Here is a 14,340-nt window from a genome sequence, read left to right as displayed (position 1 = left end):
GGCTGGCCGTCAATGGTCTCAGCTTCTATGGGACGTGGCAATTCTATGGTTGGGATGTTGAAGTCTTGTACAGTCTGTACATCAATAAAATTGGTGGAAGCTCCGGAATCCACGAGGGCCTCTAGCCTGACCTGGTGCTCTGGGTTTACATGCATTATGACTGGTAAGTAGTAAAAGGATTGCCTGGAATCCTCGGAATGAGCCCTTCTTAATTGATTGATGGTCTCCCTGCTGAGCTCTGTGGAGGGAGACCGATGGAGTTTCCCCAGTTGGAAGTCGAGGTGGAGGTGGCTCTTGGTTCTGCTGCTTGCCCTGGGGCTCTTATGGAATTTGCTTGGCTTCTCACTGGGCAAGCTCTCACCATGTGCCCCTGGACTCCGCAGTAGAAACAGAGGGCTTTCTCTCTCGTTCTCTGTCTCTCAGCCTCGGAAATAAGCCTCCTGCTCGCCCTGATCTGCATCTGCTCCTCTGGTCCTGAGTAAAGAGATACTGCGGAGAGAGCTGGAAATCCTGGAAGCGCTCTGAGCCCCTGTTTCTCCCTGGCTGCATCTGTCTGAGCTCTTCTGGCCTGGCGTCTACAACCACAGACAGTTGATATAAACCTTCTAGGGTAGCTGGTGTTCCCTGGTGCACTAATTCATTTTTAATTTCTTCATCCAGCCCCTGTTTGAATTGGTCTTTCAAGGCACTCTCATTCCAGTCCAGATCTCCTGCTAACAGCTTGAAATCAGCAATGTAAATTCCCACCCTCTCGTTGCCTTGCTTGAGCTTCCGAATTTCCTGGCTGGCAGTGACCTCTCTTATCGGGTCGTCAAAGTGTGCTCGGAACCCTGCCAGAAAATTCTGGTAGTCGTTGAGAATTGGGTCATTGTTCTCCACCATGGGAATAGCCCATTTGGCTGCTGGGCCCTTTAGCAGACTTAAAATGAAGGTGACTCTGGTTCTGTCTGAGGGAAACTCTGCCGGTCTGCTATCGAAAAACATTGTGCACTGTGTGAGAAAGGTTCTCAACTGTCCTGCTTCTCCTCCAAACTTCTCTGGTAGACTGTCCTGGGATCTCAAGACTACTGGTGGAGCTGCTGCTGCTGCTGCTGGCACCAGTTGTGGGTTAATTGGAGCTGGTTGTTGTAACTGCTGTAGCATGGCTGCTTGTAATGTGTTGATCTGGAGATCTTCTTGTTGTTGATGTTGTTGCAATGCTGCTGCCAGTTGTTGGATGGCTTGCCGAATTTCCTGGTTTTCCAAAGACATTTTCCCAAATGTCTCTTCCTTTTTTTTTTTTGTTCCTCCCTCTTTCAATGGGAGTAGGAGTTTGCTAGGATTGATGTCCTAACAGTCAGGAACCACACTGAGACAAGGAATAGGTCTCTAGTGTTTTATTACTGCTACATTAGACAGAAAATCCTAACAAACTGAAGAAGCGTGGGAAAAACCCAGAGAGATAAACCCCAAAAGTCAAAGCGGGTCTGGTCTGTGTCTCTTTGAAGGGCTGCTTAACTCCTCAGTACTACGCATGCATTTTCCCTCCTGGATAGGGCCCCCCTCCTGCTCACCATCAGTGCTCATGACACATAAAAAATGAATAGTATTTTTTGAAAAATCTGCCATCTTTGCACAGGGAAGTGGGCAGTAATGATTCTGAAGGGAGAGTGAAGTAAAGCAAAGTTCTAAAATGAACTTTGCCTTCATTGGGTTGATTATTTTTATGGTGTTACTTTGGATATATTGATTAACCTTCTCAATCTGTAGGTAAATTGGACTATAGTTGGTCTGTTATAGGCTGGCAAGGTGTAAAAAGTTAAAAGCAAACATTAGGAAAACTTCACCTAAAATTTCACTTTCTTTCAATCAGATGAAATTACACAAATTTCTGATGGTTATTTCAGTCCTTCTTTTAAGTTAAAAGGTGGTATCAGCTTGGTATGTGTTTCCCCCTCCACCCCCCATCCCCAACACGTAGGTTTGTTCAGTGATATGGATCATCAGACAGACCTAGGGGTTGTTAATTATGGAGTTACCATGACGACTCTGGAAGATGTCTTCTTGAAGCTAGAGGGAAATGAAAACATGAAGGAAGAAGGTAAGGTACTGTTTTGAATATTGTACTATTTTTAGTCTTCCTGCTGGGAAAAATGTATTGATAACTATAACGGGGGGGGGGGGATGTGCTGTGGGACTTTCACTGTTTTCTTCTTCCATTTTGGAAGACCTGAGGGAAGGTGCTGGAGTGATCCTTCAGTAGCAGGGCTTGTAGCCAACAAGAAGAATAGGGGCTGAGAAGAGGAAGGGGCAAACATGGATCAACAAGAAGATTTTCCTTCAGCTGAAATAAAAATACTGATTTGACTTTCAAAATGGTTTTAGATTATGGAATTCTTCATAGTGGGGAAGTGGCAGGAAAGGACGAAATGGAACAGGATCTGCTGTTGCTCTCAGAGATGGGAAAGGCGACGATGAAAGGCACAGAGCTCTGGAGACAACAAGTTTGTGCTGTTGCAAGAATGCACTTTCTAAATCTCAGGAGGGAGAGCAAAATCTGGAGAGCCCTGTGAGTGCCTTAAAAAAGTATATTAATTTTATATGCCATGCATGTTGAGCGTACAGTTGTATGGAAGGCTAGATCATATGCTGTGATCATAGGGTAAACGTGCTCCCTTAACCCTGAGTAAACTAAAGAAAAAATTGATTTTAGTAACACATTCAAGTTGCAAACCTACAGCTCTAGGAACATAATGATGTTTTGAATTTCTCCCTCCAAAGTTGGAAAGAAAGCAACAATCCCAGACAGGAGGTGTTAATTCAGAGATTCCAGCCACCTCAGCCCTTGCCACGCTTCCAAACTAGCGCTTATTCTGCCCCAGCCCTGGAGCTGGCATACTTGAATGGCTTCTCCTTGCTTGCCATGAAAGGAAATCATCCTAAGCAAACCAGCAGCTAGGAGGGGGGGGAGGTCATTCAGTTCTGCCAAAATCAGAAATTTCAATAGTTCCATCATTCAATCTTTCTAGGACAACGGTTCGATTCCTGTCTGTGCCATGTGGTGGTCGTTTCTCATTTTTTAAAATTTGGAAAACTATCACTTTCCCTGTGTTGTCAATATAAAATTAGTACAAAACCACATAAAAGCCATAATAGCACTGGGTAGATAATACCATTTTGAGATTTTGAAAATATAGAATTTATTAAACAGAAACCTAGTTAGAAATAGAATATTCATTCGACTTGTTTCCCCAGGAATTCCCCAGTGTGAATGGGCCTGACCAAAGTACCTTTTAGGATTCGTTTACTGTTTCCTAAACAATACGGAATACGGGGCGCCGAGGGAGATCTCAACCACTGGGAAACATCTGCTGTCCTTTCCACTTCCACAAAGCTACTTTGCCCCTTATAAGCAGCTATAAACAGCTTTGAAATAGAGAGGAGACTGTATGGAAGACCGAAGCTGCTCTCCCAGTTCTGCAAGAATTTTGATAATCAATAAAATTCATTAATGATCAAATGCTTCTGCTCTGTTGTGGCTAATTTTATAAATGCAGTAGAATAGAACTGGTCAGACATCACCTTTCTCCTGTGCTTAATCAGTATCTCTTCATCCTAGGCTACTTCTTTCTGCGGCTATATTAGCACCTTATATCATTCAGTTTACCAGCTATGCTGCTTGGTCGAATCTTCATTATGAAGAGATGCATCCTGGGCATTATTTTGAGCCAGGAAAGCAGTTTTTCATGGGGACATCAGGACTTCTGATCCTTAATAATACAGGTAAGAATGCAAAACAGAATTTTGAGACATTGTATTTCTTAACATTCAGATCGTTGTATGATATTCCTAGTGCAGATTAATCCTGTTAGCTCCGAAATTGGCTTGGGAGTTCTCCCCTGGACATGAGCTGTACCATAAATCTGCTGAAGAATAAGGTCACAGTATGTGCCTCACTGATTGTTTATATCTAGCTTCAGAATGCAAGAGAAAGATGTAGCAGAATTCTAGGCTAAACCAACTCTCTTTGAACGTATTGCTGAATGTAAGCTTTAAGAACTTTGGGCACCGTCTTATTGTAAAATGATCTGATTGGAAGAAATTGGGATGAAACACAAGTGGTTTCTGCTGGGAAACCCCACCCCCTTCTACCAACAGAAGAGGCAAAATTTTAAAAAGGCAGAGAAGGGGTTGGCTGAAGGAGAAGTTGAGTTGCGCATTGAAACTACATCTAAAATAGGAGACACCCGAAATACTAGCACAAAGTTAGCCCAGCTACAATATGATAAATCCAATGGGAGGTTCCCTCCCTGCAAAAGGATTCTCACCACTTCCTTTTCTGAGCTGGGACACATTTTGATTCAATGCACAACCTTCTTTTAGCAATTTAGGATTCAGCTACTTGTTGGGTTAAAATATCTACAATGAATGAATACCAAGAATCTGGGTTTCAAATTGGGAGATTTCTCCACTTAGTGGTGGGTGGTTTACAAAACACAGGGAACTAAAAAAAAAAAGTGAAATGGGTATACTGCAATGGAGAGTTAGTTCAATCAGCAAATTGGGCAATATCTCTTATTCTTAAAAGACGTTTGGAAACCAGCATATATTATTCATAAAATATTGTATTAAGTAGTATAGTTACTTGAATAGCAGCTAGAAAACCTCTCTTCAAATTGCTCCTTCTAAAGTGGTGGGTCTTCTTGTGATGGTTGGCACTCTCAGCACTTCAAAGTTCCTGGAGATAACACCTGATGAAATATGTTACCTCAAAGCCAGTGTATAAGAATTACAGCTTTTCTTCTCAGCTCTAACACAATCCTTGAAATTTCTGCTGAGAAATTTCATTCAGCAGTGTTTGGAGGCCATGGTTTTCCTTCCTAATCTATACAGCCACAGACATAATTGGATTTAAATTCTGTATTGTTCATTGTTTGGGTACTTTCTTCTTTGTTTGGAAAGTAAATACCCTGGACATTCATTTTGTCTCCTTCTCCTTCTCCTTCTCTTTTCCAGGTGGAAACATTGAAAATTTCATCCAGGGACTGAAGAGTCAGAACATCCTGATGGACATAATCTCTGGTAACAATGTCAGTGACCAGCTAGTTCACAATGGGGCCATAAAATTAGACCTTGAAGACAAGGTAACAATAAGTTCTTTTCCTCCTTTTTGAGAATAAACCAAGGAATCTCATAAGACTGTCTGAAGAGATGATAACTTCTCTTCAAGAAGACAGCATCGTATTTTAGTGGAGTCATAATAAAAGAAAAGAAGAAAGACCCTCTTGGTCTATAATCTCCAATGGACCCCAGATCTCAGGGGGGTGGAATATACAGGGCCAGATCACCTTCTAGACAAAATAGCCAAAGTAGCCAAAGGTTGCTTACCCTCAGTTTTTCCTCATCACATCTTTCTTCTTTGAAGAGGGATTTGAAATCCTTCTTTGACAGCATTCAATTTTTGGTTTTTTTACTCCTTGATGATAAACCTCCAAAGCAAAACACAATGTTGGTGACAATAGTTAGGGTGCCCTATAGAGATCATAATTTAAAAAGCAAAAGACTGTCCCTGTTATTAAATCTGAATGAGAAAGGCTGCAAAAGGGGAAAAATCTAACAAGTTAAATAGCTATAGCCCTTCAAAATACCCCTTGGCATGAATCTAGCATTCACTCCGAACTCTGCTACTATGTTATAGTTTACTTCTTTGCAGAATAGTAAACTGTTATATCTTGAGGGATGGAAATCTCTTTGGAATTTAATGTCACATCTTCAAGGGAGAATGCAAGCAATTTGAAGATAGATTTGCTATCTGAATTTGACAAGGACTACTTCTAAATAGACTGCAACTGCAACAGGATCAGTGATGTTCCTGAATGCTCTCTGGAAATTAGTTCTGAGCTATGTAAAGATATTGTTTATCTGAAGGAATGCATCTGCCTCTTTTCTGCTTTGCTTGCATGTTTGTAAGCAAAACAGCTATTAGGAAGACATGCTAAACAGTCAGTAGCTTCTCATCAGAAGAAATAGAATGATGCAGCATTTCCCTTGGAATTTTGTTCCAAGTGGGGAACCGGGGGACGCAAATAGCTTTGTGTTGATGCAAAGAAGGATGTTATGGGGAAGGTTACAACAATTCTTTCAATATGATGAACTTTTATTTTACTTTGTTAAGAATGTGCTTTTTTTATGATCCAAACTTTTGGGAGGAGCAGGTTCCATTCTAAATAAAGAATTTAAAACGCTATGAAAAGGTCAATTTCTAATGCAACTTCTGTGAGATGGTTGTGTTCTGCTTTAACGGATGGGCATACCTAAGACATAGGCATGTATATGTCAGAGGTCCACAACATATGGTCCCCAGTGCCTGGCCAGATTAGCTGCTAATCTGAAATCTTTAACATGCCATAAGGAGAAACGTATCAAATATGTCTGGAATAATGATGCCAACTGTTATTAACTTTGTCCTGGTCCTGCCTACTTCTTTGTCGTGATCCCACATACTTTGGGAGGAAATGAGGACCTCAGCTCCGAGGCCAAATGTAGACCTTGGCCTGAAAAAGGTGCCCCCATATTTTTTCCCTTTTTTCTTCCAACTTAGAAGAAAATCAAACACCGTTTATTAGATGATAAAATTGCAGTTATGTAAATTACATTCTTGCTTGGAACTGTTGTTCTCCCAGCCTTTCTTCATTTGGATCCCTTGTGTTCTGACTTCTTGCCTTGGTTCAGAAATACAGGTTCACACTTATGTGCCACATGGAGGTAACTAACTGCTTTCCTGTGCTTGTCAACACCATCAGCAATGCATTTTTGCACATGTTTAATTCTACTGCCCATCTTCGAACCTGGAATCATGTACTTAGCCTGGTGAGTGTTCCAGAGGGATATCAAATGAGCTTTTTTGTGTGCAGGGGGTAACAGGGGAAATATTCCAGGTTTCTTTCCAATACAACCCGTTCATATTTTTCAGGATATTATGTAAAAGTAAAAGGCAATTGCTAGGGAGCATAAGTGATGGGAGAGTTAACATTTTATCAGTGAATATCTCTGTGATTATCTGTGAGCTGCTGTGAGACCTTGTACCTAGCTCTGTATGTGAAATCAGTACAATTACAATGGAATGTGTTTGGGTTATGTTCTCTGTTCAAGGCCTTTTCCTGCAGACCATCAGAAACCGTTAGGAGCACCTGGGATTGTGAACTTGAGAAGACTCTGCGCGGGGAGGGATTTCATTTGCACCAAGGGTTTTTACTTTGAATTTGGCGCGCTTTCATCATCCTCAGCTTTCTCTGTGATCCTGCATACTATTCTTTAATAAATCAGATATCTTTGAATTCCTGCTCATGAGTCTGATGGTGTTTTAGAATAGGCAACCATTACACAAACATTTCCAGGTCTTTCTTTACCTGCCAGGCTAAAATTTCTCTGACAAACTTCCTTTAGGAAAAGATGCTAGAGACAGTGAACTCTGGCGAGAAGGGTTTCTCCCTGAACTGTGTGCCATCTAGTACATTCCTCTTAGATCTGCTGGAGGTCTCTTTTAATTCTGTCGTGATTCTGCCCTTACTATGAGAGAGAGAGATGATGTCTCTTTGGAGGCTGGATCTCTATAACATTGTCTTTGACCTCCTGGAGAGTTAACAGTGCCCTGCAAATTTTAGAGTTGAAATCGGTGATTACACTGGGGCCTTTTCAACTGGTTCTGCACCAGCAGTTAATGTACAAAATCAATAGGTCATCCTAAATCACTAGTAATTGTACTTGGTAAACAAACCCCAATCATTCCAAGTTTAGAGAAATTTGCCTTCCCACCTTCACAACCATCACCAATGGTTACTGCACCTCTATCCCAGCTCTTGGCTGTTGATAGCTGTTATGCAAACAATTTGATGCAGAAGTGAAATATAGCTGACTTTACTCATATTTGGGACTGCCTAGAGACCCCCAGAATAACTTTTTTTTTTTACTGTTCCTCTGAGCTGTCATCCATCCCACCTTCCTGTCCTGTTGCAGATGTTATTGCAACTCTGTTTCTATCATTGCTTTCTTTCAATAGTCACAGAAACATTTAGTTATGGACTGAGTGGGAACTTGATGGATAGGGGTGAGGTATCTATCAAAATTTTGAAATTTTCCATGCAGAATTGCATCAGAGGAACCCCCAGGATCCCTCATCTCAGGGTTCATAGCAGAAACAGCAATTCAACAGTTAAAACTGTTTTTTTATTGTAAACCGCCCAGAGTCCCCCATGAGGGGGAGATGGGCAGTGAATAAATTTATAAATAAATATAAATAAATAAATAAATAAATAAAACAACAGTCCGTCCACTAATACAAACCAAGATATGGACCCATCATGTAGATGATAGGTTTGTCATACTAAACAGAAACCAACATAAAGATAACCAGGAATTTATCTGAGAGGATCACATTCACAAAAGAGGAGTAAGATAATAAACTTTCTGGACATCTTATCAGAAGAGAAAACAATGGCAAACTTGTAGTAAGAGGAGAGTTAAGTGTGACCCAGAAATCTCTAGATAGTCAACAGGAGCTAAGAGAAAGCGATCAACTGAAGGCTGCCATCTATGGAAGTCAGGGATTATTCAGGACCAGAGAGCTGGAGAAGACAGCTGGAGGAAATCCCTCCTCTTTGAGGTCAAATAAAAGTGCTAGGCACAGATTTGTGATCAGATCCTTTAAAGTCTGCTAGCCTACTGTATGGATTCTGATATCTGGAATGTCCCTGCTATTTTTTTCAAGGGATTTTCCTCTGATTTTTGTATCAGAAGTTTACTGTCTTCGTGTGAACTCCATTTTTATATGTTGTTCCATCTGAGCTGTTTGAATCTCAGATCCATTTGGATCGGTGTCCAGTTTCCCCAAAGCATTTTCTGGAAAATTGATGTCTGAAGTTGCGAGTGTATCCTTATCAATGCTAAATGCCTTATTCCATCCAACTGAATGGTTTGGGCATTTGGCTACACAAGTTTTCTTATTTTTAATAACAGCCATTGTTAAAATGCAAAAATGATGCTTTTGTTTGCATTTCCTCAAAAAGCAATAGGGCTGCTGTTTCTCTGGCCATATAGCTCAAAGCTACTAAGGCCTAGAGGAGATGCTACAGAGTTTTAATTTTCCTTGTGGCTGTTATTATCATTATTATCATTCCCCATTTATGGATGTTTAAGTTGCTCAGAGTGTGAAATCTCCATTTCTCTCAGAAGGGTTAAGTAAGAGGAGCCCATTCCCTCCTCCAGAAGATGGGTGGTGGCAGCAGGAAAGTACTACATAATCAATAACCAAAAGGTGCAACACGCACGTGGGCAAGAGGGAGGCGGGGGTCAAAGGTCACAGCCGGGAGGTCAAGACCTTCCAGCTGTGGTGCCCCTCCCCCTGTCTGGCCATTTGCCAGTAACCATTGAAATAAGCTCAAAGGATAACATTAAGAGATGATTGGTTGTATTTATTTTCTTTAAATGTTCTTCCTTGTTTCTAAGCTTACTAACTAGATTAATAATAGCTATTCTTTTATGACATTTATCACAATGCAATTAAAACATGTTTTTACTTTACTCCTCAGTTTAGTTTGACTGATGACTTTTGGGCTTTTACGGACGTTTACTTGATTGCGGCCTCAATTGTATTACCTGCTTTTCCACCACAATTTGCAATGACAAGCATTCAAGATTACATGGTAAAACAATGATATCGCTTTCATTTCTTCATAGTTTTACATGATTTTCGTTTCCTAGTCTGGTTTACTTTGAAGGGCTGACAGGCTTGTTGTGGTATATTGACACTGATATATCCCAAGTTGTGGGAGGGAGGGGGAAATTAGTGTTGTGTTTATCTCTGACTTGAAATTCTGACTTGAATTTATGCAATCATCTCATTAGACAGCTTAATCATTGCTTGCTATTTTCATTCATTCTTTGCCAGATAAGAACTCGCTCTCAGCTGCGGATCTCAGGACTTTTCCCTTCTGCCTACTGGTGTGGACAAGCTCTGGTGGATATGTCCCTGCATTGCATTCTACTTGTTTTAGTGCTTTGGCCATGGTTTTTAAAATTAGGAGGTGCAGATCCTCAGATTAAAACCACCTTGATTTTCTGCTGGGTAATTGAGTTTAATCCATTTTTAAAATGTGGTTTCCGATCAGCTGTTGACATTTACAGTTTCCAATGACAAACATCCATGCCTACCTTTGATTGTAATCAACACTGTTCCCTGCTACAGACCCTGAATGGCAGGCATATGTCTTCAATCATCAACAGCCTGAAAAAGGCACATCCCAGCAATGACAAGCTACGCACGAGGGACTAGCAATAAACTGGCAGAAAACAGAGATAGGAACTTTGTCCCCATATCAGTTTGTCACCTTTACAGGAGAGTGGTGGCTAATGGCCAGTGGGGTTTGTGCGGTGTGAGGTGGCTTCAAGCATAAGTGGAGCCAAATACCCGCTCATATCTTGCAAATAAATGAAGTCAGTTAAGAAAGTACTTAGTTGTTTCCACTAAGATACAAGTTAATTAAAAGACTGACAGAACAAATAGAGGATTTAGAAGGGGGGGCTCTCTGGACCTCCAGCGCCACAAAAGCAGTTTGGACCCATTGTCATAGCCTTCCTCAGTCTCCCTACCACCAGCAAGAAGGATGAGAACAAATAAGGCAAATGAAGGTAAAGTGAATTGGTCAAAGATATAGCACATCATCCCTACCCATCCATCTCATGGAATAGGGAAACAAAGTAGGGAATATGAAATATGGCAGAAATATTGCCAGACATTAGGCATAACTTTACCAAAAGAAAAAGAAAATACACGAACCCAGAATAGTACAGATCAATCTACCTTCAATTGACAGTAGCATTTCCTAAGATGACTTTTACTTTGCTACTGCTCTTGTCCTTCACAGTGCAAAGATGGTCTGATTTTGATGCTCGTCCTTTTAAGGGTGTGGGTTTCCTCTGGCTGGAAAGGCTCAAGGTTGATGACTGAGCTTTGCAATTGATGCAGCTGCATAAATAGTCACAAACGGCTTTACAATCAGCTAATTTCACTCAAACTCACGCAACCAAAATACTTGCTGTGACAGTTTGGTAAACAGGTTCCTAGTACTTAAACATTATATCTGTATCTAATTTTTATAACCTATTAAAATGAAGGAGACACTTATGTTCTTTTTGTAGACACTTATGTTCTTTTTGTAAGACATTAGCCAATTGTTAATACAGAGCTTTCTTTTGAGCAGGTGGCATTTTTCCCTGGCTACAGCATATCGATTGTCTTATTCCTATACATAATTGCCTTCGTATTTCGCCAAAAAAAGCATACAACCAGCTTTTGTTCAATCATCTCTATTTTAGTAAGTATATGCCCAATGTATTTATTTTATTTATTTTATATCCCGCCTTTATTATTTTTTTAATAAATAACTCAAGGCAGTGAACATACCCGATACTCCTTCCTCCTCCTATTTTCCCCACAACAACAACCCTGTGAGGTGAGTTGGGCTGAGAGAGAGTGACTGGCCCAAGATCACCCAGCCAGCTTTTATGCCTAAAGTGGGACGAGAACTCAGTCTCCTGGATTCTAGCCCGTTGCCTTCACCACTAGACCAAACTGGCTCTATCCATCCGTCTGGGGCCTATTCTTAACTAGGGATGGTTGGAGGCAGCCTTGAATGACTAATATGTGGCCTGGAGGGCTGTGGGGGCCCACTGCTGGCCAGAAAGGCTCCTGGACCCATTGGGAGTACCTACTAGAACCTGGAAGCTGTGCTTCCATAGGTGGACCTGTATGGTCTACCTCTGGGCTTTAAAAGAAGCATTAAGCATAGTGCCAGTCTCTTGCCAGTTCCCTCCCCACACCAGGTATGTTGGTGCATAGCTGTCTCCTATGGACACAGGTTAATTGTGCGGGACAGGAATTTTAGCCATTTGGTGCATGCTGGGTAGGCCATGCATTCAGGGAGATGGCCTTGAAGCAAACATTTGGAAACTGTTACACAAACAGGAAGGACAGCAGGACAGAAGCACACCTGAAGTTCTGGGAAGGGAGAGGGTATTAAGAAGAGACTCAGGCTGACTCCCCTGATTATCCTCCGCATAATCAGACTTGGAAGATTCTGTAACTATAGCCTACCTCAGTGAAGCGTAGTTCTAGTCTTTCTGTAGAGTCGGTTTCCTGATCCAGTCTCTGTTGTGCAGCTGACACTGGGTGAGGATTTTGCTTTCATCCTAGCGCTACACGTGTTGAATATACATGCCTCTTAGTGTCATTGTAACTGTGACAGCACAGACCTGAGGCGTTTAGGAAGATAGGTTTCAGGAATAAGCAAGGGAGTGGTGCTCTTGAGCTTTAGGGAGTATATCTGTGTCCCGGGGCATCGCCTCTGGTCCCTGGCATCCCTGAGCAGACACCAGCAAGCAGACTGCAGCGGGGTGGGAACTAAGTAGGAGACGGCCTGATGATTGAATACGTGTCCAGTGCCATGTCAAATCTATGCAAGTTATGAACACCCCAAACAAAAGGATGCTTCAGTCAGAAATATAAGTTGCGTTATCCAGTGGTGAAGCAAGTAAGATTCGTAAATCTCGTTCTCCACAGCAGGTTTAATTACAGGAGCGAAAGGAGCACAGGGAAGCACAACGAGAAGCAGTCATGGTTGTCATGGATAGCAATGAGCAAATGCAAATGTTAGTGTGGTTTAAGTTGAAGTTACCATGGGGTGTGTTAAGGCACCCCAGAGACTATGGAGAAAGAAAATTGGGTAAATGATTTCATTTGTTTAAAAGTATTAAAATACTTCCTTGTTTCATTTTAGGCCATGTTTCTTTTGTTCACAATAAGTTTCTTTGCAAGTTTATATGGACATAACTATACGAGAAGCCTGTTAAATGTTTTTGTTCCTACGTTTCCGGTTACAAGTTTTATACTCTCTTTTACAGAGGTAAGTGCAATATTACCTATCAGCTCTTAGCCTGTTCTTATGACAATTGCAGCTGAGCATAAATGGTTCTTCATCCACCCAATTTGTAGAAGGAGTAACTGGGTTAAAAAGTTCTCTGGATTTTTCCAGGGTATGAGGACTTCTCCAACAATTCCTCAAGGGCAGGGCTCCCTCTTCACGGTGACACTCCAGTTGTGGGGATTTCACTGAAATTCACTTTTCCTTCAAAGTGAATTCTGTTTCATCAGACCGAGAGAGAACTGGTGGAAAAATAAATCAGGAGAATTTCTCTGCTCAGTACTGACAAAGATGCACTTTTGTGGTGGAGCAAGAAATAGGTTCAGCTGCCATCGTGTTTATGGTGTATTCCCTTGACTTTTAACCTAGAGATACACAGATCTCCTTATACGCCAGAGGAAATTTCACCCGGTTTGGCCTCGCTAGTCCTAGAGCTAGGATAGCTTTGACATATTGGCCCACAGTGGTTCTGCTTCTACTTGGATGGCCATTTCCAGAAGGTGGTGCTGGGGGATTACTCCTCTGCCTCAGGGCAGCTGGGATATGCAGCCCCTCGAGGCTCCGTTTTATCCCCTCTGCTTTTTAGCGTTTGCATGAAACCGCTCAGAGAGGCCATCTGGGGATGTGGGCTGAGGTGCCGTCAACAGACAGATGATACCAAGCTTGCCTCTCCTCTTTATCTAATGTGGGCGAGGTGATTGGAGACCTGAACCAGGGCTTGGGCAGGTAATGGATTGGATGAGGGCCAATAAACTGAGATTCAGTCTGGACAAGACAGAGGAATTTGCCCAAAGGGAGCGCATTTGCAGTTTGGGGTTGCTCCTAGATCCATCACTGCCACTCGAAGCCCAGGTGGCCTCGGTGGCACCGAGTACTGTGAGCCCCACAATGGTTATTTATGCTCTGATAACTTCCTGGTTGAATCGTTGCAATGCCTTGTACATGGGCTGACTTTGCAAATGGTCCCAAAATGTCAATTAGTTCAAAAGAGAGTAGGATGACTGGCCTATATGACCATAGTTTGCCATCCACGCTGGCTGTTGCTTTGTTTTCAGACCCAGTTCAAAGTGCTGGTTTTGACCTTGGAAGCCCTAAACAGCTTAGGGCTCGGTTACCTGGAAGCCTGCGTCTTCCCTTATGTACCTACCTAGCCATCTTTTCAGAAATCTGAGGTGGAAGTAATGAACATGAGGGTGATCTTGGATTGAGTGTGCATCCATGAATGTTCAGCCTTTATAACTGTAAATATATACCAATATTTCAGAATACCGTCAAACCCTTTTTGGCCTCCTTCCAAAGAAACTAATCAGGGTCAGTGCTGCCCCTGTGGAATTGGGTGACTGAGTTCTGAAAATAATATTTATATCAAATCAAATCAAATCAA

General features: G+C 41.8%; 2 protein-coding genes across 4 annotated transcripts in view; both read left to right on the top strand.

Annotated features, from left to right (window-relative positions):
- The window catches only part of LOC134490423 (ABC-type organic anion transporter ABCA8-like), an 83,107-nt gene that overhangs the window by 30,837 nt on the left and 37,930 nt on the right, over positions 1 to 14,340 (top strand). For all 3 annotated transcript variants that reach the window (XR_010067209.1, XM_063293452.1, XM_063293453.1), the window contains 9 exons: positions 1,961 to 2,080; positions 2,365 to 2,548; positions 3,599 to 3,762; positions 4,996 to 5,123; positions 6,712 to 6,849; positions 9,567 to 9,680; positions 9,926 to 10,102; positions 11,238 to 11,351; positions 12,813 to 12,938. Coding sequence is in view for 2 of the 3 variants with exons in the window: in XM_063293452.1 (XP_063149522.1) it covers positions 1,961 to 2,080; positions 2,365 to 2,548; positions 3,599 to 3,762; positions 4,996 to 5,123; positions 6,712 to 6,849; positions 9,567 to 9,680; positions 9,926 to 10,102; positions 11,238 to 11,351; positions 12,813 to 12,938 (1,265 nt within the window). In the remaining variant the exon portion in view is untranslated. The remainder of the gene's footprint in view (positions 1 to 1,960; positions 2,081 to 2,364; positions 2,549 to 3,598; positions 3,763 to 4,995; positions 5,124 to 6,711; positions 6,850 to 9,566; positions 9,681 to 9,925; positions 10,103 to 11,237; positions 11,352 to 12,812; positions 12,939 to 14,340) is intronic.
- The window catches only part of ARSG (arylsulfatase G), a 588,957-nt gene that overhangs the window by 561,409 nt on the left and 13,208 nt on the right, over positions 1 to 14,340 (top strand). The gene's annotated exons all lie outside the window — the stretch shown is intronic.

The sequence above is a fragment of the Candoia aspera genome, chromosome 2, assembly GCF_035149785.1.
Source record: "Candoia aspera isolate rCanAsp1 chromosome 2, rCanAsp1.hap2, whole genome shotgun sequence".
NCBI lineage: Eukaryota > Metazoa > Chordata > Lepidosauria > Squamata > Boidae > Candoia > Candoia aspera.
The sequence above is the reverse complement of the archived record's forward strand: the minus strand, read 5'-3'. Positions and strand labels throughout refer to the sequence as shown.